This window comes from Sardina pilchardus, chromosome 19 (genome assembly GCF_963854185.1).
Source record: "Sardina pilchardus chromosome 19, fSarPil1.1, whole genome shotgun sequence".
NCBI lineage: Eukaryota > Metazoa > Chordata > Actinopteri > Clupeiformes > Clupeidae > Sardina > Sardina pilchardus.
In genome coordinates, this window is record NC_085012.1 from 11791434 (window position 1) to 11819276 (window position 27843).

The 27843-nt window shown below is 44.8% G+C and overlaps 1 protein-coding gene across 4 annotated transcripts in view; it reads left to right on the forward strand.

The window, feature by feature from the left end:
- epb41l3a (erythrocyte membrane protein band 4.1-like 3a) overlaps positions 1 to 27843 on the forward strand; it is a 52407-nt gene that overhangs the window by 7153 nt on the left and 17411 nt on the right. For 3 of the 4 annotated variants that reach the window (XM_062520807.1, XM_062520809.1, XM_062520810.1), the window contains exons 2-13: positions 6199 to 6362; positions 7197 to 7403; positions 13734 to 13838; positions 13925 to 13967; positions 14662 to 14737; positions 15662 to 15880; positions 16795 to 16882; positions 18162 to 18206; positions 23127 to 23279; positions 23643 to 23740; positions 23893 to 24068; positions 26097 to 26180. In XM_062520807.1, coding sequence (XP_062376791.1) covers positions 6210 to 6362; positions 7197 to 7403; positions 13734 to 13838; positions 13925 to 13967; positions 14662 to 14737; positions 15662 to 15880; positions 16795 to 16882; positions 18162 to 18206; positions 23127 to 23279; positions 23643 to 23740; positions 23893 to 24068; positions 26097 to 26180 — 1447 coding nt within the window. In that variant the 5' untranslated portion in view covers positions 6199 to 6209. The remainder of the gene's footprint in view (positions 1 to 6198; positions 6363 to 7196; positions 7404 to 13733; positions 13839 to 13924; positions 13968 to 14661; positions 14738 to 15661; positions 15881 to 16794; positions 16883 to 18161; positions 18207 to 23126; positions 23280 to 23642; positions 23741 to 23892; positions 24069 to 26096; positions 26181 to 27843) is intronic. The other variant, XM_062520811.1, reaches the window with a different exon arrangement.

Here is a 27843-nt window from a genome sequence, read left to right on the forward strand (position 1 = left end):
CTTTTTCCAATGGTGCAGGTATTGCCAGAGAGTGCAGAGACAGCAGTGCTGAGGCAGTGTTAAAGTAAATGATGAGGAAAAGGCAGCACTTTGCTATAAACTCCAGACTAGTCTCGTCTCATTGTTAAACTTTTGATGCAGTCATGACGCAATTGTTCTTGTGCCAGCGTGCTGTGAGAATGCCAGCAGGCGATGCAGCAAATCCGTGCGGACTTCTCCGGCGATCAGGAAATGACTGAGGCCTCAAGAAGATGCACGGCCTTGCGAATGAAGCAACTGTGGACGAGAAAAACAAATCTGTCTGCCTGTCTGTCTGTCTATTTCTGTCGTTCCCCTCTCTACCCGTCTGTCTGTCCTTCTCTGTGTTGTTTGTGTTTTGGCTCCCCTCCCCCATTGGATTGGATATGGATGAATGGATGGATGGAGGAGCGCTTTACCTTTAATCTGGTCCCCATTGATTTATAAGTGAGAGCCTGCACATCTCCATATTAATGGCCCCGCCCATGTGTGCCCACACACTGAGGTGCTGCCTTGATTGAGTGCACGGTGTGATCAAGGAGCCTGATTACGCTCTTCTCCTTTCTCTCTCTCTTTCTCTCTCTCTCTCTCTCTCTCTCTCTCGCTCTCGCTCTCTCGTTCTCCTCCTCTGCGTCTGAATTACCTTCGGCATGTCAGCACCCCTGCATTGGCACGGCTTGGCGCGGGGGGGGGGGGGGAGTAGGGGGGGCGAGAGAGAGAAGACTCTGCGCTGCTGCCCCGCCGGGACCCGGGACGAGCGGCACGTCGCAGGGCTATTTTTAGCTGGCTAGCGCTCCTGCAGAATTGAGAGAGAGGGGGGTATGCTAATAAGGGGAAGGGGAAGCACAGCTGTTGCCTTCCTGTTTGCTGGGTTTGATGTGGTGTCGAGAAGGAGAGAAAAAAACAAGAGGGGGGGAAAAAAACGCAATAGAGAGATTGTCTACAGTACTCTGAAGCTTTAATCTTTCCCCTGTCGCTTGGATTCCCCTCATCTTATCCTCCATTTTCTCTGTTCTCTCCCTCTCTCTCTCTCTCTCTCTTTCTCTCTCTCTGTCTCTGTCCATTTCCTCGCCCCCTCAGTCTCACACTCTAGCGCGGTCGTTCTGACCTGGGTCATGGTGGAGGTTTTGAATAGGGATTAGTAGTATTGGATGACACCGCATCCCAAAAGGCTTCTGTTGCTCTTACGGTCAAAGGACCGACTCTTGCCGACTGTCAGGAAGAACACCCCCCCCCCCCCCCCCCCCCCCAAAGAAGAATCGTCTCATCTGATGTCCATATCTGGCGTACAGGCAGCCCCTTCAGTACAGACACAATGCGCATCTGTGAGGAGCCGCTTCCGTCGGTGGAGTCACCCAGCAGGCATCAAACGCACTCTGGCAAAAGCCAGCAGGACTTTGTCGGACAGGACATTAGGATGCTTCAGGTGGACGCCCGCTTTGATTCGTCTTTTCGCTGAGCTGTCACATTGCCCGTTAAGTGGCCGTCGTTTGGCACACACAAAAAGCGCTGAATCGCTAAACGAAGAATGCCAAATTGATGTTGATCAGATTTCGTTCTATGAGGGAGTTTTGTGGCTCTTTTATTCGGTTGACAGTTGATTTTAGCAACACAACCACTGCATCACTATGCTCTGTAAGCACCTGTCAGTGTTGCTCAAATGTTCTTCTGTCACTTCTGAAAAGAAGCTTTCGACAGTGACGGCACTCCCATTGGGATAAACCATCAGTAAAATTGCCTCTCAAGGCAGCGACCACTGGATTTCACCCTCACAGCCAGGCTTGATGAAAAAAAGCCAATGACCCACCCAGCTGTGTGAGTCGGGACTCGGGGGCAGTCAAAGCTTGACACATACAGTATGTTCCCAGTCTCATGTAATCTGTATGCCGGGGATCTCATATGGTGGTGAGAGCCAATCGTCATCATGCATGTGGCTGTCGCCTGTAATCACCTCATTCGTTTCATCCTCGAAGGCAGTGTTTAGCCAAGCTCATAATGGGCGTGTGTGTTTTGTGTGTGTGTGTGTGTGTGTGTGTGTGTGTGCGTGTGCGTGTGCGTGTGTGTGTTTGTGTGTGTTTCTGCTTTGATGGTGTCAGTTCTGAGCCTTTTCCTGGTCTGCACGCATGGATGGGATTAGGAAGAGCCTAAAGCCTGAAAGGGACGAGCGTGGGATTCCTCACGGAGGAAGAGAGAGAGAAAAAAAACAACTTTGCAGATCAGAGAGTTTTAATGTTGAGTTTACAGTGTCGCCCTCATCCATTTGGTTGGCTAGTCACTGACCGCCAGTCTCTCTCAGCTCTGCTCGCCTCCACTAAGGAAAATTCTCGGCAGTCCAACAGTGTAAGACGAATCAGGCAAACTTGTAGCAAGCACAACACAATAAATTGGTTGATTATGGTCTTGGTAGCGCTGACATTTTGAATAATCCAGTAATTATAGTGTAACCATTTGCAGTTAGCCTCAGGACATGCTCAAACGCTCTCGGAGTCCCACACCACAGCTCATATCCTGTGATCTCGTGATAACTAACAGGTCGGGTTCAGGAAGGCTAATGTTTTATGAGGACACGGTGCTGTAAGTCTAATTTTTAGTGGTTTATGTGGTCTAACAAACGTAATGATGTAGGTGACACGATATATGGGTTTACAAACTGTGGTGGCGTACTGGTACTGGTTTAGTTTCCCCTGTCTTATTGGTCTGTATTTACTCAAGTACTAGTATGCTGTAGGCGACACTACCATGTCCATCCTCTGCCTATTGTCTTCATCCTTGGCTTTGCCCATCATGTGGACATAAAATAAATACACTACATTTCCCAGAAGTCATTGTCTCTCTTTCATAGTCACACCTGAGATTTGGTCTGTTCTGTACCATTAGTATTCATTAGGGATGGCACTTTGTTTGTTTGGATCATTTCTGAAGATGTAGTTGAGTTGAAAGACTAATTAAAATGAAATGTCTTTTTTTCATTCTGTGTAAATGAGTTGACATAATGACTGATGAACAAGCTAATGATGTTTCCTCTGTTTACTTTGTAGAATAGAGGATGGGGACGCAGAAATAAGCAAACTAGAAAATTGACAATTCTGGGCATTACATAGTTAATATCACTTTTAGTGACACAGGAAGTTTGGAGGTTATTCACCCTGCAACAGTGTTCATTTTGTATCTGTTTATAGCGAAATTATCCAAAAAGATGGTGACATAGAGATATAAACAAGATCATTTGTCTGGACTACTTGCATGGTATGGTTTTGGATATTTTGGTAGATGATGTTAAATCTGCAGCTGAATATGAAGTCTCCCATGGGTCTAGCTCACTCTATGTTTTATGTACAAATCCCTTGTCTCGTAAGTGATTCTAATCAGAATGTCCTCTTGTCTGGCTGTCCTTAAAGGGACACTTCACTGATTAGCATTAAGCTTTGTATCTTTAGAAAACCAGTCATGTTTTTGAAAGGTCGTGCATCATTCCCTCAGTTTGCCTTGAGATGGGAGAAATACGAGATGGGAGAAATACGGATTTCAATGTTGGACTTCCCGCTTTCAATGATGTAAAAATCATAATTTTACATAATTGAAAGCAGGAAGTCCTATTCATGGGTTTCTTTGAAATCCGTATTTCTCCCATCTTAAGGCAAACTGAGGGAATGATGCACGACCATTCAAAAACATGACTGGTTTTCTAAAGATACAAAGCTTAATGCTAATCGGTGAAGTGTCCCTTTAAGTCAGGTACAATGTCTTTCATGTTTGTCTTTCCCCCAGCTCATAAATGCTGTAGTCTAATTGTAGATGGATGGGCGTTGTCAGCTTTATTACCCACCTACAATATGGTTTCCGTGGTAACCAGGACACATAAATTGACCGCCACCCCTCATCCCCACCCCCACACTGCTATCTGACTGGCAGAGGACTGACTGTAGTGGCTGTAGTGGCCTGTTGTTTCAAGTCTACATACAACAACACAGCAGCCTGACCTACATCACATAAGATTAAAGGAAGATAACTGCTGCTGTGGGCTTCCCTGATCACTATAGTCTGGAGGAAAAGTCTGTTAAATTGGAATAGTTTCTCTTCCTCCAGTTGAGTGTAGTGTGTTGTTGTGTGTCCCTCAGGGGCAGTATGGTCAAAGCCGCGCATCCATTTGTGCCCATTTAAGTCATGTTTTTCACCCAGTGTTGTCTGGGTTTATGTCATACTTGTTGGAAATATTCTCTGTGGTTACTTTCTTGCATAACACAAATGCCATGTGAAGATGTGTGTGTGTGTGTGTGTGTGTGTGTGTGTGTGTGTGTGTGTGTTTGCGTGTGTGTGTGTGTGTGTGTGTGTGTGTGTGTGTGTGTGTGTGTGGGACGGGGAGGGGGTGCATCTGAGTGTCCAGCCCATCAGACGCATCAGAGGGCATTTTTCAGTAGCTAAGAAGAAGCACACAAGAGCCATGTATAAAAAAACAAACAAGCCAAGTCCCGAGGTGATGTGTGTGCGTGCTTGTGTGTGTGTGTGTGTGTGTGTGTGTGTGTGTGTGTGTGTGTGTGTGTGTGTGTGTGTGTGTGTGTGTGTGTGTGTGTGTGTGTGTGTGTGTGTGAAAAAAATAGTGCAGTGGATTGGCAGGGTTCCATCGAAACAAAAACCCCTGCAAAAAGGGACCCACAGGGTGTGGTGTGGCGAGGCAATCGTACTCCCCACTCCATTCCTTGGCTGCCTCTGGTGTGTGTGTGTGTGTGTGTGTGTGAATGTGTGTGTGTGTGTGTGTGTGTGTGTGTGTGTGTGTGAGGGGTGTAATACTGGAAGCCCCTCGGCATTTGCACAAGAAAGCTAGCCACCCACCACACACAAACACATCCAACACACACACACACTCTCTCTCTCTCGCTCGCTCTCTCTCTCTCTCTCTCCCACTACCACCGCAACCCCGAAACCAAGACAGCAGCGTAAACACAACTCTGAAAATAGCCCTGTTTTTGACTGACCGGCCCTCACCCCAATCCTCACGCAACTCGTGGTGCATGCTCTCTCTCTACACCCCCCCCCCCCCCCCCCCCCCCCGAAATCCAGGCCATCTCAGACATTCGGGCCAAAGGTTGGGTATTGGGCCACTATGCGGTGCCTTCTCGTGTTACTGTTTGAGATTGCTGTTCATTTGGCATCCCTAATACCTTGTCATGCTTAATCAGAGGGCTATGGAAAGCATTTGGAAAGCAATTGCTGTGGATATGAAACAAACAAACAATCAAAAAAGCAAAGATGGAATATGCCAGTGTCAATCACTTTAATGGTATCTGAAGTATTCAATTTATTTTTTATTCTTTGTTTGTTTTAAAATAGTGTGTGTGGGGGGGGGGGGGGTACTCTTATTTAGGCCCTGATTTGGATTACAAATCGTTTTGTGTAATTTACATTAATTGCCCGACATTAATGAAGGCCAGTACAATTTGAAAACAAATATCAATTACCAGGAGGCCTTATATAATCAGAGCAACAAATATGTGTTAAGGGGACTCATTAGTTCAGTAAATTATCTTGTAAGAGGTGTAATGATCTTCACCTGCATGGTGAAAGTCCTCTATCGGAGAGAATCAAAACAAACAGGTATGGAGCTCAGCTGATAGATTTAAATTTTGATCAAGGTTGATTCCATTAGCTGGTGTTTTTCTGGCCTGGAGAACGTGTATGACAGGTGACAAATGGCAGTTCATCTCCTGATTGCACAAATGCATGTATATTCATAATTGATCATAAATTCAATTTCGGTGTTCGGTCACCCTCTGAAATGATGGGAAGCTGCCTTTCATTGGGCCCCTCTGTTGACCAAAGACCGAGGGTGTCACTGTGATTTATTACCGCATAACCCTGAGATGTTTATTGCGATAATGCGTAGGAAAAACATTCAATGTCATCAATATTCTATGTGAACTGTAAAGTGAATTGTGTCAAACAACCATTTCAGTCTGTGTCGTAAAAATACATGTTCTGGCCTCAGGCTGGTATTGACTATTGGTACTGAAAGATTCCCTTGCACTCAGGGCCAGGTAGATGCAGGCGTTGTTTTAAAGATGGCAGCCTGTCATTACTATGATAGTTGGCAAGAAACAGTCTGGGGAAATCAGAAGCAGAATTAAGGTTTAAAAAAGCATCTGTGTCACCAGTATTTTTGTTGTTTTGCTTCTTGTGTTGTAGTCTGAATCACCATGACGACAGAGCCAGGTTCGGAGTTGGAGTCTAAGCCGGAGGACGGTGCGGCGCCCGCCCAGACAGCCCCACCCCCCCAGGACAGCCAACCGTGTGACCCCGAAGAGTTTCCCCCAGCCGCCGCCCACAGCACCCCCCTCAGGAAAGAGCAGGTAATGCACTCACTCTTTCATCCACTCATCCACTCATTCACTCACTCACTCACTCACTCACTCATTTAGACCGTTATCTGTTTTTATCTGTCACTCTCTGAATTCATTTATTCATCCATTTCCTACTATCATTCACTCGCTCAATTCAATTTATGTTCATTCATTCACTCACTGACTGATTCAACATGCATTCACTTTCTGCAGTCTCCCACCAAGGGCTCTGGAATCTCTTGGAAAAATGTGTTATTACCATGATAAAACTATCACTGCGTCGAGAGTGGCAACAACATCTTGAACACACTGGTTCTGTGTATCTCATTTCCTCAAATGTGGGGCTTTCAAAGTTCAATTGCTCTCGGAAAACTAGGCTTTCACAATTATTACTAAGGAGCTTCTCCACTGCTTCAGAAGATGCTGTTTTTAGATGATTCGTATGAACACAGAATGTCATTTGTAGAGGATCGATCCCTCCATTCAATTTGTGCTCCACTTTGCCAACGCATGGAGCCCACGACAACCTGTGCAAAAATATATGTTCAGCACAATCCGGCTCCCTCTGGGGAGCTCTAAGAGCCAGAGCCACTGAACCATTTCTACCACTAACCCCCATTTCTCCCCTCTCCCTCTCTTCCTCCCTCTCTTCCTCCCTCCCTCCCTCCCTCTCTCATTTCCTCCCTCTATACCTCTCTCTTCCTCCCTCCCTCTCTCTCTTTTCCCCCTCTCTACCTCTCTCTCCCTCCCTCCCTCTCTCTCTCTCTCTCTTTCCCTCCCTCTCTCTCTCTCTCCCTCCCTCTCCCTCCCTCCCTCTCTCTCTTCTTCCCCTCCTGGAGACAGAACGGAGAGAGGGAGGTTGGCGGAGGAGGCGGCGGTGGTATCCCACTGGGGAAGGGCGATTACCAGCCGGGCGAGGACGACCTCGCCTCTCACCGATCGTCCACCAGCAAGCTCTCAAGGTCCCCGGGGAAGGCGGCCAAGAGGCCCAAGAACATGCAGTGCAAGGTCACCCTCCTGGACGGCTCCGACTACACCTGTGTGGTGGAGGTGAGAGAGAGGGGCGGGGGAGGGGAGGAGAGGGAGGAAGAGGACGGGAGGGAGGAAGAGGAGGAACGACCGCAGGGCTAACGGAGGGAGATAAGAGGAGAGAGTGAGTGAACCAGAAAAGGGAGAAGTGGGGGAGGAGAGGCAGATAGCGTGACAGCATGTACACAGGTGAGAGAGGGGGATGGGGAGTGGAGGGGAGGAGAGGAGGAAGGGAGGATAAGGAAGGAATGATCAAAAGGCCCGAGAAGCGAGAGAAGAGGAGGGAAGGGGAGAAGGAGAGAGCGAGGGAGCCAGATAGGGAGAGGAGGGTGACAGCATGTGATTTCAGTCGGAATTACATATAGGCTAACTTGGAAGCAAATAACATACATTTTTGCTCCATTCCATGTTCCAGTATACTTCTGAGGAAATGACAAGCTGATGATTGTGATCTTGTATTTGATTCCACAAGGGCAGTGGCGTTTGGTAACATCCCATTTTCTCCCTGTTCGGCTGGGCGTCATTTATTAGAATGGCGACAGATGAAGGAGCTGTGGCCCACAGAGCAGGAGAAATGTGCAGAGATAAATAAACAGCGATGCTCATACAGCATACTGATGGGCCGCTAATGGCGGTGGGGAGTGATGGGGGAGAGAGCTGTTATGATGTGTGCAGAGACGCCTCGACTCAGACTGAGTGGGCTTGTCAGTCTGGGTCTCTGATGGGATGCCATTATCCCACACTTTTGTCTCTGTCTCTCTTTCTCTCTCTCTCTCTCTCTCTCTCACTCTCTCTTTATCTCTTTCTCTCTCTCTCGCTCTCTCTTTCTTCTGTTATATCCAACTATTCTATTTTGTTGGTCAACCACTCAGTGAATGAGAGGATCACACGACGAGAAACACTTCAAACAGAATCGAAAATTCCCTGTAATCGAGTTGAACAATACGAAAAGCACATTTGCTCCGTCTGTGGAGTCTACCCTGCTGCTGGTTCTCCATGGGTGCTCTGTTATCACGCTCGATGGGGAGGCTCTTCACAGGCTCTTCTTGAGCTGTGATACTGTTGATGTGTTTGTCAGCAACACAAGCCTGATGCCGCTGCCATGGTTCAAATCCAGGTCGCATTGTTCTGAAATGATTTCAGCACTGAGAATAGATCATGCCACTCTGTCTTTCGGAGTAGCATTGACCACTTAGCTCCGTTGCTGCAATTGTGCTAGTCTCAGAAAGGCATAAATAACGCTGTAGTGGTGGCTGAGATGATTCAGCCTTTGTGATATTGTCTGACTGTTAATTATAGCATTGCTGACTATTGCCAGGGTGTCTGTTTTTAGTCGTGTTTGCTGTGTGATGTTTGGAAATGGCTTTTGTTTTTGAGGAAGATTTCCGCCCGCTTTGTGAACTTATGCGAGTGGTCTCATGTGCTAATGTTGTTTGTCATCAAATCTCTTTGTCAAGCAAAGCTTAGACGACTCACTCTGGGCACATTTCATCTCTCTAGGAAACTCTGTTTGTCCTGTGTGTGTTGCCATCTCTGTGAGCTTTTTGTATCCCACTGTCTGCTGCTCAGCTGCAATCAGAGTGTAAGCAGTAGGAATGTTCTTCCTCTCGGAGATGAAAAAATATCTTTATTTTCCTGTTTAATCCACGATTGTTGGGACATCCAATCATCGTCTCTTTTTATTTTTTTTATTCTTTCATCCCCCCCCAAAAAATCAACACAGACGTCCCTGGAAAGGGACCCGAAGCCCTCCCGCCTAGCCTGTCACTTTGTCTTAGACTCCGAATCCATCCATCATGGCGTATAAATCCACCCAGCCAGCCGGTCGTCCCATGTTTACTGTCCGGGGGCTGTCTGAGCAGGACAATGCCGAGTTCAAAATCACATCAGCCAAGAACTGGAAACCAATCTACTTAGTGCTGCTAGGGCGGCTAGCCCTGGATTTGGCCAGATTAGTGTTTACATCTAATGGAGATGATAACGCTGTGTGGTGGTGGGAGGGGGTCCAGGGACGTGGCGTGGACAGGTGTGTGTGTGTGTGTGTGTGTGTGTGTGTGTGTGTGTGTGTGTGTGTGTGTGTGTGTGTGTGTGTGTGTGTGTGTGTTTGGGTGGGTGTGTGTGGGTGTGTGTGTGTGTTTGACTGGACAGGCATCTCTGGTATGTCTGCAAAAATATGAAAGAGGGTCTGACTGACTGGCATTGACCTTTGGATGACTGTGTGTGTGTGTGTGTGTGTGTGTGTGTGTGTGTGTGTGTGTGTGTGTGTGTGTGTGTGTGTGTGTGTGTGTGTGTGTGTGTGTGTTTGTGTGTGTGTGTGTGTGTGTGTGTGTGTGTGTGTGTGTGTGCGTGTGTGTGTGTTTGTGTATGTGTATGTGTGCTTGTGTGTGTGTGTTTGTGTGTGTGTGTGTGTGTGTGTGTGTGTCTGTGTGTGTGAATGCGCCTGTCAATATCCATGCCAGAATGAGCATGCTGGAGTTGTCGAGGTTGCAGTGGGTGAGAATTGAGAGTGTGAATGTGTGTGTGTGTGTGTGTGTGTTCCTATCTTTAGTGTGCCGCAGTGATTATTGAGCTGCCTGTCCTAGCTATCGGGCATTGTAGAGATGTTGGCACAGGTTCCAGTGATAGTAATGATGGAATATGTGTGTGTTTTGTATGTGTGTGTGTGTACAGTATGTGTGTGTTTGAGTGTCAGTGTGTGTGAGTGTATTTGCAGATACAATTTCACATGTGTGATTGTGTGTGGTTGTGTGGATAGTGATTGTATGTGTGAGTGGAAATTACTGTGTGTGTATGCTAGTTTGTGTGTGTGCCTGTGTGTGTGTGTGTGTGTGTGTGCCCCCTATGCGTCCGTGGCTCATGACACGTCTATCACACGGCGTCTGAGTTGCAGTAGACACGCGGTCCCGCTCATCGCCACCGTGCTGACCCCAAAGGTCGGCATCCGGATCCCAATTAGCCAGCCCGCGCCACACCGCCAACAACACACACAAACCGCCATAATGGCCACCACAGCCCAGCTGGGAATCGTTACGGTTACGGTCGGAGTCATGGGGGTCCTGCTGAGAGGCCCCATTAGATGTTTGGTAATGACTGTGTGTTCGGAGATGAGATGCGATTGCTTTTGTTTGGGCTAATCTGCTGCTGCATTAGAAATGTCCATTATCTGCCTCCCGTTTTGCCTGAGCGGAGATGTGTGGACGAAGGACGGAGGGGTTTGGAGGGACAGCAGCGAGATTTCTCTTCTCCTCGGCAGCCATCTTCTGTTTCCAGAGTGTTGCGCAGCATTGGCTGTTTTTGAAGATTGTGTGATGTTTCATTCCGGAGGCGTAAAAGCTCTGAGGTGTCTTCAGATGCCATTGTCGTTGCAGGGTTTCGGAGGCGATGCAAAATGTCTAATGGAGACCGTTAAAATTAGCCTTTTAATTAGGTTAGGTGGCTCAGGCTGTTTTTTTACCGCTAGCCCAAGGCAGTGTTATATTGTGATACGTTATTACCCTGGGTGCGTGCCACGGTAATCGTAAGATGGCATTTTTATCCCCTGCTCTGAGAACTCGCTGCAGCTCCAGGCCGAGTTACGGGCAAGAGTATTAACTTCGTCAGAGGAAAAGATGAGGCTCTAAACTACACAAACAAAGTGGAGCAGAGCTTCCTACTGTTCAGGATGTTGATTTTTTCCCCCTCCGGCAGACAGGAATGTGGCCTGAAAGTCATACCTTTTTAGCACTTCACCTCTCGTACTCGCCTTCAACACATTCCTCCCTCTCCTATGTAGGCTCACGACACCAGCAGTGCTGTTCTTGGACAGCCAAATAGCAAAAAAAGCGATACACACATTTTTGCCATTTTTTTTTAATGGTTTGGCTTACAGTGCACATAGCACTGTACGAACGAGAGAGCAGAGCAGAGCAGAGCAAACGTAGAGTATCATGGCGGTGACACGTTCAGGCTTTACTTCACAAGGGTCGGCCGTAGAGAGGCCTCTGTGCGTTGCAGAGTATTACAGAAGATTTAAATGGTCCCACTGGCGCACATTACCACTGGCGGGTGGGTGAATTATCGTCCCATTGCTGTTGAACCTCAGACAACCCTGCTACTGTGCTGACGGCCCGTTGTGAGTTCTTGACTGGGTCACCGGCTTTTCATATACCCGCAACAAAAAATATCTTATGTATTTCTGTTATATACAATTTGGTCACTGTTATATTGCAATATACGGTGTATGAAATGTGTTCACCACTTTGTATAATGATAATGCAGTAAAATACACACAAGTGGAAATATCCCATGGTGGGACTTCCGGTTGCACAATGTGGTGTTGAGACCTACGTATGCTCCGATAATTTTCAGATTATTTTGTACCTAAATACCCTCTATCGCCATCGACTCTGGCTTTTGAGAATACCCTATGATATAGGCTACTGTAGTTGGTTGAAAGTGACAAGGGGATGAGTAAAGTGGTAAGACATCGACTCAAACTACAAATGAGAGTAGAAAATATCTTACGTATATCTAATATATACCATTTGGTCACTGTTATATTGCAATATACTGTGTATGAAAATTGAATGTTGATATTGTTCATCACTATATATAATAATAATGCAGTAAAATACATACAAGTGGAAATATGCAGGGTGTGTGGGCAGCATTTTAGATGTTGAGTTAATATGCAGTGTGCTGTCTGATATGGATGAAAATATAGTTCATGGAAATGGTGCTGTATAGAGAGAGAGGGAGAGCAGGTACTGAGTGGGTCTCATTGGGTTACAATGATGATAGATGAGTGGAACCCCACCCCATCATCCACCCACTCTATATCCACACACACACACACACACACGTACACGTACACGCACACGCACACGCACACGCACACACACACACACACACACACACACACACACACACACACACACACACACACACACACACACACACTTATTCTCTCAAGCCACCCAATATCTGTCAACCTATCACACAGACACAGAAACACACACACACGCACACACACACTCTCTCTTTCTCTCTCTCTCACACACTCACACACACACACACACACACACACACACACACACACACACACCCCTCCTCCCCCCCAATGCCGCCTGATGTGTGTCAGCCTGCAGTGAGTAGTGTGTCCCAGGGGAGAGAGCCAAGGCCTCCTCTGTGGCGGTGGTAGCTTCCTCCAGCCTGGTGACGCCCCATAACTCTCCCTCCCTCCACACACACACACACACATACACACTCCCTCCCTCTCTGGGGCTGTGGAGCCAGAGACCCCCACTCTTGTCTGCTGCTGATGAGCTGTTCCCATTAAAAAGGTTTTTCCGTCCGACTCACTCACATCATTTAAGTGCATTCATGGCAATTTGACTGTGAAAATGTGAGTCAGTGAGCTGTTTCCGTGCAGTGTGTTACGCAAATTAAAAACGGACACGCTCCTAATCAAGGGAAGAGTTTGTCTCGAGTGGGTGTAGGATCAAACGTTGTACGGATATTAGAGTAACTCAGGATTTCCTATTGGAATGGTCAAAATGTGCCCTAGAAAGTTGGATGGGGACCCAGCTATTGGCATACCATTGCGGTTGTTGCTGCACGCCATACTGTAGGGTGCACACTCAATTGAAAGTGCAACCACTGGAAGGAACTTTAAAATGGCAGAGATATAACTAAACATCGTCAATTCCTTGGTGGACCTGATTGATGAGATTGTATTGTTTTACTGTGCATGCTCTGGCTCCAGAGAAAGCACTTACTCTACAACAGACCCATTGGCCAGCCAGTTTTAGCCTCATTTTCTGCAGACTGTAAAGTGCATGACGCCACACATGCATGATGTTGTCCATATGTTTTCGTACGTCATAAATGGTGGCGCTATTGCTAGTGTTGGCGGAGCTTGGTGCATTGTGCCACTCCGGAGGCTTGGGCAGGGCTGGGCATGGCGGGGCACAGCTGGGCAGGGCTGGCATGGGGTTGGCTGGACGGGTCTGTGGGAACTGGCTGTTCCCGGCACCCCACGTAATAAATGGGCAGCGGTCAAAGGAGGGGACATACTGATGGGTTTTAATCTCCTTAGCGAGACACTTTGATAAGATGAAAGTTCAGAAGGCAGACTTAAATGCCAAATGGCTTTGCTCCTGCACCTTTCCCAACTACAATATTCAGCAGTCTCTGTTCTTTTACTCTCCCCTCTTCGTCTTGCACTTTCTTTGTCCTCAACTTGGTTGAATTAGGAATGAAAACTCAAAGTTCTTTTGAAGAATTTATTTTACATTATAGTGTATGATGTTGTTTTTCTCTGTTTGTTTTTTCCTTGCTTGTTTTTATATTTTTGTATTTTCTTCATTTCAGAAACGGGAGAAAGGGCAGGTACTATTTGACAAAGTATGCGAGCAGCTCAACCTTCTAGAAAGAGACTACTTTGGCATCACATTCCGTGACATTGAAAACCAGAAGGTGAGTCCCATTGACCATTTCTTGGAATCAGGAATTTTTCAATTTTTCATCGAAAAGACTTATAAAGAGGTTGGTGTCCTTCACAGAACTGGTTGGACCCCTCCAAAGACATGAAGAAACAGATTCGAGGTGAATATTCAACCAAACAAAAGCATTTTTATACAGTGTATTGTACTAAAGAACATAGAAAAATTTTATTTTTCTCCATAGTTCTCACCTGAAGGTTCTCCGCCCTGTGCTCTCTGCATATCTCCCATGTAGACCTGCTCAAAGCACACTTGAGTATTACAGCCTGTGTACAGTTATGCTGTAGAGTATTCTCCACGGACACTGTATGGTTTTAGTCCATTGTTGGCCCTGATTTATTTGGATCCAACACACAATAGAATGGGGCTGGATTCTTGTCTGAATTGTTTGGCTCACAACACCCAATTAGAAGACATGACAATCAGTGTTTCGGTCGGATCATATTTGATTCGTGGCACGTCTGAGTTTTGTTGTCATTTACTTTTGCAGTGTGTGAATAGTTTGAACGTACAGTATAGTGTGAGTAACCATGATGTGCAAGACTGAAAAAACAAACATGTTGTCTGCTCAGCTTAAGGCATGTTCCACCAATTACAGTAAGAGTGCCCAGGATAAGGTCATACAAGTATTTGGATCAAAGACACACGGTAGACCCGCAGTAGAGAGAGATAGAGAGAGAGAGAGTCATGGAAATTGAGATAGAGAACCCCTGTAGACCATGTGTGTCTTTACATGTGAAGGAATTGAAATTGTGAGAAAAGGTTTGAGAACCCCTTTCGATCTGTCTGCCACTCAGGAGTCCCCTGGAATTTCTCCTTTAATGTGAAGTTCTACCCCCCAGACCCCGCCCAGCTCTCCGAGGACATCACAAGGTCAGTCGAAAGCTCACAGAGCTGTGCTTAAAAGTCCCTCGTAAGTCCTGGCGACTCTTGTCTGAGCGAGACAGACTCAGAGTCAAGGTCGGTTCAAAGCACTGCTGCGCTTAAAAGTCCTGGCGACTCGTCTGAGCGAGCCGGACTCGAAGTCAAGTCAGGCCAGTGAGAGGTCACTCAGTAAACTGCAGCTTTGTCCAGATTTCCAGCAAAGCTCCACATTTAACCCCCATCTCTATCTGCTTGATCCTGTCCCTGTTTCTCATGGTATCTCTCTCCATCCCTACCTCCTCCATCCCTTTCTCTTTCTCTCTCCCTCCCTTTCTCTCTTCTCTCTTTCTCTCTCTCTCTCTCTCTGTATCCCTCTGTCAGTTCCCCTCTAATACTCTCTGTCACCATCTTTCATAACTTCTCTCTCTGTCCTACAGTCTCTCTCTATTTCTGTGTAGGTATATTTAGAATATCAAAACCAAAACATAACTCCATGGCACTCTCTTTTAAACAATCAGAAAGCCTTCATGTTCATGGCTTGGACATTTTGAACTTTTTAAAACTCTGACACATTTCACCATCAAGCTATCAGAGAGGGTGCCTTGGCGTTCTCTTTTGTCTTACAGTAATGTCTTAGAATGTTCCATCCACCTCAAACAAAATCTTTTTGAGTCCATGACGGGTTCCTATCCATTTTTTGTATATTTGTAAAATGTCGACATACAGTACATGGATAAAAATCTGTTTCATATTTGTTTCAAATATGTTTATTGTGAAACATTTTCATTCATCATGGAAGTTGGCGTGACATTTAAGTGACACGTTTCTTTAAGAATGATCATAACATCAAAAAACAGCAACAGACATCAAAATCTCTTTCATATTTCATATTGAACAAAATTATATTTCCCATGTTATCTCTCTCTTCTGCAGGTATTATCTTTGTTTACAGCTGAGGGATGACGTGGTGTCTGGGCGCTTGCCGTGCTCGTTTGCCACACACACTGTCCTCGGCTCCTACAGCGTACAATCAGAGCTCGGCGACTTCGACCCCGACGAGAACGGCAGCGAGTACGTCAGCGAGTTCCGCTTCGCGCCCAACCAAACCAAGGAGATGGAGGAGAAAGTGATGGACCTTCACAAGAACTATAAGTATGTGGTGACACACAGGCCTTGGCGCTCTGTCAGTGTTTTCTCTTAAGCTACAGGATGCGGTAATGAAACCGTCCATGTTTGTCTTCCATAAGAGCCTATTAAGGCGGTAATCACCTCCAACCTCTGCGTATGTTCTTTATCAGCTCGTATTGCTGTTGACCACCCGCTCTGCCAATTCGCAAAACATTACATTAATGGGCCTTAAAAACTTGCGGAGCCAACCGTAGCTGTATCTGATCATCTGGCCAACAGTTTCTGCTTTCTCATTTGGAAGCTAGTGTGCACTCTCTCTCAGCAACCCTTTTAACCAAACAAGATTTCATTTCTTATGTGGCCCGGTGGCTCCAACTGACTGGCTCCAGCTCCTGATACTGGACGCCCCAGAGGATTGCTATGGATGACTTGCAATTTTTTTATAGCATTTAAGAACTCCTTTGCTACAGCACACATGCGCGCGCACACACACACACACACACACACACAGACACACACACACACACACACACACACACACACATACAGACACACACACACACACACACACACACACACACACACACACACACACACACACACACACACATTACATTACACTATTTGCTTATTTTAACTTGTCTGCTGCTGTTGTGTTTTTATTCATTCATTTCGTTTTGTGGTGGTATTTATTTGTGTCCCATGATACCTTGGTGTTTTTTGTTTTCTTTCACTATTTTGAGCCGAGCTCTCTTTTATTGCAGGTGAATGTTTCCCTTATTGAACTGGTAATCATTTTGAGGGTGTGTTTTCTGTGTGTGATGTAATTCTTTTGAATAGCTTTCTGGGCTGTCTTGCCAGGGAAGTGCTATATAATAAAGGTAGGCCTATTATTCATTTGTTTATTTGTTTGTTCTTTTGTTTGTGCTTTCCTTCAGAGGAATGACGCCAGCTGAGGCTGAAATGCACTTCCTGGAGAATGTGAAAAAGCTCTCGATGTACGGAGTGGACCTTCATCATGCTAAGGTATGGGAACATTTAAGATGCTCTAAATTGGGGTTTCTTGAATTTTCATTAATGTTTACAGTCTTGTTTTTTTATCAGCCTTTACAGTAGTAGCCAAGCCTGCATGACGGTGTTGCGTGACCCCTGTCTGTTGTTTTCTTGAATCCTGACTCTGAGCAGCCATATTGGTCTTTGGAAGGTGAAAGGCAGCTGGTCGCAAAGTCAATCACAATAGCAATGTGGAGCCCACAAACAAGAGATGTCAACCTTTTAAAAAATGTAAAAAAAAAAAACAGACTGTACATATGTAAAACGTTCCACCTTGTGGTGGTGACAGAACAAGTGTTTTGCTTTAAATGTGACATGGCCCACTGACCAATGGCTAATTTATGTTTTGTGTTCCGTGTTTGTTTACTGTTTTGTTTGTTTGTTTTTTTTCTGAGTCGATTGCTTTCTGTTGTCGGTTGCAATGTCAGCTGTGTTGCACAGTAGATCACTGTCATTTAAGCGCCAAGAGGCATTTTAGATGTTGGCCCCCAATCGACTGTAATTATGTGTCACAGTCAAAGCGAGGCATTGGCCAAGGTCCATGACATAGATTTATGCAGAAATGAAGCAAACTGCAGTGGGCCAGAAGGATGGAGCATCGGCAGAGCCAAAACATTAATTAGCATCTGGACCCAAAGGCAGACTCTAGTGTGCTTTTAACTTTTATACAGTAAAGTCTTGCTAGGTGTTGTCTAAGAGTCTAGACATTGCAGACAGAGTTGTAGAATGTCCAGCAATTAATGAAGATTAGTATATGGCCTCATCAAATTATTGTCAGCTAGCTTAAAATGATTTTTTATTGATGTTACAGTGTATGCAGTTCTTCAATTTGCACGCTTGACATTAACTGGTCCCAAATTATTCCATCTTGCTGTCAGTGTGGCTTATTTCATTACTTGTGAGTATGTAATGGGCCCACTAGATAGTTTTATTACGGCAGCCAGAGGTCATGTTAGTAATATATGGGTCTTAATAGGCTTGACGTATCTGTCTGTAATGGTGCTTTACATTTACATATGAATTACTAGGGCTTTAAGTTAAGTAAGTAACTCAGGACGTGGTTCTGGGTGTGTTCTGTATGTCCAAAGACTTCCACAATAGTCACTGTTCCGTGATTGGTTGGAAGACAGTGTCATGTGACAACACAGAGGACACAAAGCAGAGTTGTCTCCTTCAGTTCAGGTAGATCAGCCTATCTTCTGTTCTTTTTTCTTTTCTATTCCTTTTTTTTCCCTTATTTGATTGACCCTAGTTGGTAGGAAGCCGCTTTGATTGCTTGTCGTCGGCTAAGGGCGAGGTAAGGCTGCATTTGTGTGTGTGTCCGAGTGTGTCCCGTCTGTGTCCTCTCTTTGTGTCTGACCGAGTCCTTGTGCATGACCATGCCCTGTAGCTATAGAACCTCATCGCCCAGGCTACAGTTGGTTTCCCCCTCCCCAACCTCTTTTTTTCCCCCCACGGTGGTGACTGACTGTAGTCTGTAGTCAGTGTAAATGTTATCAAGCACAGGGGCATAGTCTCTGGTCAGTATAACCCCTTTGTGACTTACTGTAGAATCACCTCCCCAGTGTAATAAAGAAGCCCATTACCCGTACCATAGAAAGATGTGTAGAGCCATCTCAACCCCCATGTCTGCCTTGTGAAATGTCAACCCCATCAGTGAAAGACCCATCTCAGGAAAATATCTCATCCTCGCCCTGTGGAGTTGGTGTCATTGAGTAGATATTTTGTAGCATGCATTAGTGTAAATTCCTCTGTTTACTCTGTTCTATGACGTACGGAGGCCACAGCCTTATGTAGCTGCCAGCACACAGTCATCTTTCTACAACCCCACACAAAAACAGGATGTGATCATCTGCAAAATCTCGTGAACTCACATTTAGTTGCCAAAAGGACACAGGCAGCATTATCAAATGTTAAAAATTACAAATTTGACTATTTCATGGAAAATATATGTTAGTTTTGAATTTGATACCAGCAACATGAAACAGGTTGGGACGGGGGTAACAGAATGTTGGGAAAGTTGTGTAATGGTAAAGAAAGCAGAAGGAGGAATGTTTCATGCCTAATTAGGGTAACTGGCAACATGACTGAGTAGGAAAAAAGCATAGAGAGACCTTTGAGAGTCTCTTAGAAGTAATGATGCACTGTAGGGATATGCAGCCCTCTGTGTAAATCTATGTGGACAAATGATGAATCAATGTAATTTCAATGCTTCCTAACATGAAATTGTGAAGCATTTGGGGAGTTCATCATCGACTGTACATATTATTAAAATATTCTGAGAATCCAGAAAAACTTTGCAAACTAGGGACAGAACTGAGAAACGATATTGGATGGCTGTGATCTTTTGGACTTCAGATGGCACTGCATTAAAACCAGACCTGTTTCTGTAAAGAAAAATATTCTGTGGGCAATGTTTTCCAGGCAATGTTTTTTTTCCATGGAAGACCTTGAGTATCTCTCCATAGAGGAAGAGCCCAGGTGCTAAAATGGCCTGTCTGCAGTCCAGACCTGTCAAATTAGGTGCATCATAGAATGGGAAAATATGATTTAGAATACCCCATACTGTTGAGAAACTGAAATCCTATATCATGCAGGAAAGGGTCAACATTTAATTCTCAAACTCTAGTAACTGGTCTTCTCAGTTTCTAAACATTCTAAACATCTAAACATTGCATTTTGTTAAATTAAGAGGTGAAGCAGCACAGTGGTAAACATTCCCTGTTCCCTTTTTTTTAAACATCTTGCTGGCATGAATTTTAAAATGATCATGTTTTCCATTAAAGAGACCCTATGCAACTTTTCATAGTCAAAAAATCGCTTAGAAATCGTTGTTTTGCTTGACTGACCAGTTTTCATCGAAAACAGTAATATTTCCTCCCGCCCCCAGTGTCCCTATCCGCTATTGCAGCCTTGCAGTTTGTTCAGGAGGCGATCGCTCCTTGTTTACATCTGGAAGTCTGAGACGCGTAAGGAACAAGAAGAACCATGCTTGCAATTTATATATATGTATTTAGCCTATATATGTATAAATATACACGCTAAAGCTGTAGGGGAAGCTCTGCAGAGAAATATGCAAGCATAAAACAAGTGAAAACGAAAACCGAAACCGAAACCGGAGATGAAATCGCCAATCCTGCATAGTTTCTCTTTAAATAGTCAATTTTCATACATTATCTATGTCCTGTTTGCCGCTAAATATGGGTCTACAAGACTTGTATATTATCACATTATATTGTTATTTGCATTTCACACTACTTTTTTTGATTTGGGGTTGTAAATGTTTTGACATAGCTGGTGGTCAGTCGATAGCAAATGTAGGACATCAGCATAGTTTGCTACTGCTGGACCTTTTTGCCCAATATAGACTGGGCCGGAACAGCGTGGAGCTCTTGGGAGCCTGAGGCTGAAAGAAAGGAGACAAAAAAGCTTTGCAGACACAACAGAGTGGGCTGGTGAGAGTACCGTTGGAGTCCGGTAGCCCATTTTCCTCTGAAAACACAGTCTATTTTTGACCTGCCCAGGGAACCACCACACAGTCGGATAGAGGGATTGTTCAGACAAAGTCACGTTTAAGCATATGTGCCACGCCATATACCATTCAAGCGTTTTGACTTTATTGAAAAAAATGTGAGAATGTGAGAATGTGTTCAAGAATAATTGCAATAATTGCAGAAATTAATTGAAATATGTAATAGCAACACAGCAGCGTCAATTCATCTACTGGTACACTTAGTGGTACATGGTAGATTTAGACTGCGTTAGCTTTTTTAATCTCCTGTGTGATCAGATCCTTTACCTTTACCTTTACTAGTACAGTGCCTATAGAAAGTTATCATACCCTTTTGAAATAGTTACTTATTTTGTCTTACAGCCTGAAATCAAAACCCATTTTTAAAAAAATCTTTTCCAGTTTTATTAACAAATCTAGCTGTACAAGATCAAAATAATGAAAAAAAAGTCAACAGTTCTGAAAATTAATAAAAAATTAAAAACTAGAATAACAGGGTTGGAAAAGTCATCATACCCCTGACTTAATACTTTGTAAAGCTTGCTTTTGCTTTCATTACAGCCATCAATCTGTTTGGATATATCTCTATTATAGCTTTGCACACCTAGATAGGGGAATATTTGCCCAATTTTCTGTGCAGAAATGTTAAAATGTAGTCAAATTCTGTAAGGAATGGCGATGGACTGCTCTCTTCAAGTCAATCCACAGATTTTGTATAGGATTTAAGTCAGGGCTCTGACTTTGTCACTCAAGGATATTCACCATCCTATCCTTAAGCCACTGCTTTGTTCTTTTGGCAGTATATGTTTAGGATTATTGTCGTGTTGGAAGGCGAATGACCTCCCCATCCTCAGCTGTCTAGGAGAGGGACACAGGTTTTCCTTAAGAATGTGGGTGTACTTGGCAGCATCCACTTTCCCTTCTATCCTGACCAATTGCCAAGTTCCCGCAGAAAATAAACATCCCCACAACATAATGTTGCCCCCACCATGCTTCACACTAGGTATGGTGTGTTTTGGGTGGTGTACTGTGTTGGTTTTCGCCAAACATTGCGCTTGGAGTTCAGTGCAAAAACACATCTGGAATATTCTGCTACCATGTGGAAAAAGCTTTTATGGTCAGATGAGACTAAGATTGAACTTTTTGGAGACTAAGATTGAAGTTTTTGGACTGAGCTCCAGGCGCTAACCAAACACAGTATACACACCCAAACACACCCAAAACACACCATACCTAGTGTGAAGCATGGTGGGGGCAACATTATGTTTTGGGGATGTTTCTCATCAGCGGGGACTGGGCAATTGGTCAGGATAGAAGGGAAAATGGGTGCTGCCAAGTACACCCAAATTCTTGAGGAAAACCTGCGTCCCCCCCTAGACAGCTGAGGATGGGGAGGTCATTCGCCTTCCAACACGACAATAATCCTAAACATATACTGCCAAAAGAACAAAGCAGTGGCTTAAGGATAGGATGGTGAATATCCTTGAGTGGCAAAGTCAGAGCCCTGACTTAAATCCTATAGAAAATCTGTGGATTGACTTGAAGAGAGCAGTCCATCGCCATTCCCTACAGAATTTGACTAAATTTTAACATTTCTGCACAGAAAATTGGGCAAATATTCCCCTATCTAGGTGTGCAAAGCTATAATAGAGGCATATCTAAACAGATTGATGGCTGTAATGAAAGCAAAAGGAAGCTTTACAAAGTATTAAGTCAGGGGTATGATGACTTTTCCAACCCTGTTATTCTAGTTTTTAATTTTTTATTAATTTTCAGAACTGTTGACTTTTTTTTCATTATTTTGATCTTGTACAGCTAGATTTGTTAATAAAACTGGAAAAGATTTTTTTAAAAATGGGTTTTGATTTCAGGCTGTAAGACAAAATAAGTAACTATTTCAAAAGGGTATGATAACTTTCTATAGGCACTGTATATGAATGCCTGACTGGAAAATGTCAAAAGTGGTGTTGAAAACGTAATACATCTAATTTAATATATACATCTATGATATAATTTAATCTATGATATACAGTAATAAGGATAGAACAATGTGATAACACATTTTGTATGGTACTGTATTTATTGTAATGTATTTCAAATGGAATACACTATTGTACTGTTTCTTAGCATAGCATCTTTAGCAAAGGAAGTCGATAAGGAGGCAGTGTATTGGAGGACACATATTGGAGGAGAAATATGAACAGTGGGAGGGAAATCAGTTTAAATTGATTGTTTAAAATGATTTTGACAGAACAATCCCTTTAGAAATGACAGTCAGGTTATATTTAGAGGAAAAATGATACGAACATCTTCATTTTCATTTATTCAAAAATTGCCTTCCTGCCAGTATTGTTTGTGCCTCTCCTGTACCTCTGTCAGTGAATTATGTATTTGGAACATATCCCTTCTGTGGAGATTAATGAAGGCATAACATTTTAAAAAAAGAGCCATTCCACGATCTCAATGACCTTTGGGAATCAGAATGGTGTGTGTAAGTGAGAGAGAGAGAGAGAGAGAGAGAGAGCGAGAGTGTGTGTTCTGTGTTTGCGCGTGTGTGTCTGTGTGTGTGTGTGTGTGTATGTGTGTGTGAGAGTGAGAGAGAGAGGGAGAGAGAGAGTGTGTGTGCGTGCGTGTGTGTGTGTGTGTGTGTGTGCATGCACTGCCCTGCTGCACATATGACCGGTCCCCTGGTGTCTCTCTCCCCAGGACTCGGAGGGGGTCGAGATCATGTTGGGCGTGTGCTCATCCGGTCTCCTCATCTACCGCGACAGACTGCGCATCAACCGCTTCGCCTGGCCCAAGATCCTCAAGATCTCCTACAAGAGGAACAACTTCTACATCAAGATCAGGCCTGGGGAGGTGAGACGCATGACAGAATACCTCAACACTGACCTCAAAACTGACCTTTGACCACCCCAGGCCTGAGCTACACCAGGTCCGCAAGTGAAGCGCTCTATTTGCAGAACATAAAAAGAGTTTTAGAAGACTGCTCTCATTTTTTTCGAGCGCACACTCCACCATCACGTCTGGTGTAGCCAGTTACATTGATTATAGTGGAAGCTAACTGTTGCTGCAGATGCTCTGCGAGTGGAACACTTCAGTTGTGTGTCTGATGTAGCCTTCCTGTCAGCCTTGACCGCCCGGCGCCCTGTAAAATCTTTGTTGACCATGAGTTCTGCTTTGATCATCGGTACGTGTTTTGTCTTGGTGTGTTGTGAATAGTTTGAGCAGTTTGAAAGCACAATCGGCTTTAAGCTACCAAACCATCGAGCGGCCAAGAGACTGTGGAAGGTGTGTGTGGAGCATCACACATTTTTCAGGTGAGACTTTGGCTAGCATATCTGTCATTCATTTATTATGTAGTACCAAAGTACCAGTTTTCTGTGAAATGATTTGAACTGATTTGCAAGCGTAATGTAACATATAGTATACTTAGTTGCTTATGTATGCAATGCTGGGCTTTTTTTTTAAGGCTGGTATCGCCAGAAACACCGCCAAAGAAGTTCCTGACGCTGGGTTCTAAGTTCCGCTACAGTGGCAGAACCCAAGCCCAGACCAGGAGAGCCAGCTCCCAGATAGTCCGCCCGGCGCCGTGCTTCGAGCGCTCCACCAGCAAGCGCTACAGAATGTCCCGCAGCCTGGACGGAGGTAGGAGCCACTCTCAGAACATTCCCACTCTTCTCAGGTTCACGTTGACATATGTGTTGGTATATGTGTCTTAGTGTGGTATGAACTCAGAAGGAAGACGAGGGCTCAAGTCTCAGTAGTAGCAGTCGTTTTACGTTGTTGCTCAGATGCCAGTAGCTATCTCCAGCGTATCGGAAAACATTTCTGGGGGGAAATTGAAAAATTGACCCAATGACCTCTCTCTCATTGTTGACGGGCACTGTTCTTTAATAAGAAGTTTTCTCCTGCTTTGACAGCTTTGGAATACTGTTGTGAGATTGAACTAGTCCTTGAGGAGAAAAAACGAATGTCCAAATAGCTCTGTCACCCATGTGCATCACCCCATTGTTTGTTATACTGTTGCAAGCTGTCGCCTATGAACATACTTTGCACTTTTATACACATCTCTCAAGCTCTGCGAACGATTCGCCTGCGGAGGTCATGACAGCATAAAAATCTCTCATAAAAGGTCTTGGCTGCTGGACTTGATGAAGCCATATTTGCCTGCTTTCTGCTGTCAATCTTATTAGGCTCGTCGGCACTAAAGTGCATTAGGAAAAAGCCCTTCCTCCCTCCCTTCCTCCCCCTCTTTTTCTCTCTCGCTCTGTCCCTTTTGTCATTCCTCCTCTCTAAACATGTATCTCTCCCTCTCTCTCCCCTTCCTTCTCTCTTCCTCTCTCTCTTTCCTTCTCTCTCCCAGTCTTTCTCCTTCTCTCACACCCTCTCTCTCTCTCTCTCTCTCTCTCTCTTTCTCCCTCTCTCTCTCCAGCTTAGCTGAGTGTATTCCGTGCTTCTTTGTCAGCGTCGGCACATACAACACTCACTTGATCACTCTCTCTCTCTCCCCAGTGTTTATTTATTTTTATAAATATATTTTTTATATCCACGTCACTCCCGTTGCCTTCCTCATCCCCGGCTGAGCTGGGAGTCTTGCCATGATGCTTTATCTTCCACTCCCAGACCACCGCTAATGTCCCTGCACTCACAGCCAGCTTAGCCACGAGCACGCTGTCAATGGCTTGTCGTGACTAGGCCAGGATGGGTTTTTTTTTTTTTCTTTTCTTTTCTTTTCTTTCTTTTTTTAAGAGCATTTCTTTTCTTTGTTTCTCGTTTTTCTTTTTTTGGGGTTGTTTGTTTCTTTTTATTTCATCATGCCTTGTTGTAAAGGAGGATGCTGAGCCATTTGGCGCAAGGATTTACAGCTTACTAGTGTTATTCTTCTTTTTTTTTGGCCTAGTGGGTAATCTTTGCACTAGGGCGCACAACGTCTGTGCCTTGGCAGTCCTTCTTTTTTAAACAATTAATTGAGGAATTTTATAGTCTTTGTTTTTACTGGGTCCTCATGAAGGCGATAGAATATTCCGGTATTTTTGGGCAGATTATGAGGATATGGGGCGTCACCCATGGCTTCCACCAGATGAGGATGATGATGCGGTTTCCTGGCTGATGTCTTGTCTCTTCCCTCCTTGTGTGAATGTGTGTGTGTGTGTGTGTGATGGGATATGACGCCATACTGAATGAGTGGCTTTCTGTGCCTGTGATGTTAAAAAAGCAGCCCACCTTGAATGATTCATCTGCCATCATTAGCACAAGTTTGGGGTGCAGGAGAGTTCCATGGTCGTCTCATGGCTTCAGTTGTTTAGCTCCATTTGTGATGTCCACCCACGCGTCTAGCCACTACGTTCTGCTTACTGCGCAGGGTTTGTGTTTGTCTCTAGATAGCTTACTACTCAAAGTGAAAATGACCATACTCTAAACATTTCATCATTTTATTTTATTGTCTAGCCAGCAAACACTCATTTATAAATGTGTGCCATTGATAATGAATGCCCGTTGACTGTAAGAAGCTGTGTGTGAAATTTTCAAAAAGTATAGTGTGCAGTACATTTTGTGTTTCTGTACTCGAGCCTACTCTAATGGCCGAACCTTCCTCTCTGTACGTGTTCACAGTTAGCAGTGTGTTTCTGTCTGATCTTTACCAGAACGCTTAACTCTTATCGATCTCCTCAGCTCCTCAGAGTACGCCCAAACACACAGCGCCTGTAGTCCCGGGAGCTAAGCCACCTGCCACTATAAACGGCACTAAACCAACAGGTAGATGCACGCAGTGCTATAGGGCTATGCAAGCAACCACACACACACGTGCGTGTGTGTGCGAGTTTGTGTGTGTGTGTGTGTGTGTGTGTGGAGAAGCAAAAGGGCTGTAGTCTCAGCTGCTTAAACCATCTTAGCTTTTTCTGTTCTCCTCTCGTCCTCCTCTGTCTCTTTCTTTGCTCATGTGCTTCTCGTTCTTTTGGGTTCTCCATCAGAGTGTTGTTCTGTTATTCCCCCTGTCAGTCATGCATAGTGTGCCTCCTGATGGCGGCCCGCCCTGCCTCCTCTCGCCTCGCCTCGTCTCGTCTCGTCTCCACTGGCTGTTCTGCATGACTTTTTCCGTGAAACGGATTGCGCTGCAAGCCTGTAGCATGCGGAGCACTCGGCCGCTGGTACTTTTCCGTGCTCGGCTCCGGAGGTTGGATTTCATTTTTGCACATGCTGTCGGCTAGCGGGTGTGAAACCCAAGCGCGCCCCCCCCCCCCCCCCCCCCCCCCCTCCCCACACCGTCTGCGTGGCCTAGATCCATAAAGCAATCATGTCCTTTGTATGGCTGTCCAATAAATGGATTGGACCGGGGGGGCTTTTTTTTGCCTTTTGGGTCGAAGGAATTAAATGTAAAGTAAAGCTTTCCTGTAAATTGAGGTCCTCGGGTGGGAGGGGGGATAAAATACTAGAGCCCAGTCCTTCTGGGTCACGTCCTCATGCCGTTTGTCACTTTGCTTGACGGACAGGGGTGCCGAAGTCATTCATCCTCTAACCTTCAAGAGAGTAATTTCATGCAAGAGCACTATACTTAAACCTGGTCTGAGCAAGGTGCTCTCTATGCAGGAGGTGTTGGTAACCTTTTGGTGATTTTATTAATAAGTTTTCTGCACCACTGATTTGAAACTTTTCAGGGGCTACTTTTAATTTGATTTCCTGTGGATCTTTCAAATGCTCTCTGAGCCTGTATTTGACATGAATACTGAATGAATGCGAGGGCGCCGAATTAAAACTTGAGGACCTGCTTCAACTAAGGAGCACAATTCGAATAAATCTTTTTACTGGAAAAAAAAAAGTCAGCAGCATTATTAAATTACGGGTGAAATATCTTTCATGTCTGTTAATCTGGATCTGTTTTGCTTCAGATTAATTGCTTGTGTAAATGCCAAAATAATCCATGAAGATATTTCTGCTACGCTTTTTTAAAATGCTTATAGCATTTAAGGCACTTGGCAGACTTTCCCTATTTTGACTGCAATGATTTTCAGTATTATTATTCTGATTTTTTACTCATTTTGTGACGGCTAACACATGGAGGGAGGGCTGTGATATTTTTGTGTCTCTCAGTGTGTTAATCGACCCTTGCTTTGATGCTGTTGCCTGAGTCCCCTGTGGGTTCGGTAATGAATGTGGGAACAGTGTGCTAATAAAGATTGCAGCACAGTAGCGTCAGTTGCCTGACATCTACTGCAATCTTGGCGCAATGAAGGAAAACCTCACCGTAATGAAAGAACATCTCTGTCTGTGTGTGTGTGTGTGTGTGTGTGTGTCCTTGTGTGTGCGTGTGTCCTTGTGTGTGTCTGCGTGTCCTTGTGTGTGTATCGTTGTATGTATGTGTGTATGTGTGTGTGTGTGTGTGTGTGTGCGTGCGTGTGTGTGTGTGTGTGTGTGCGTGTGT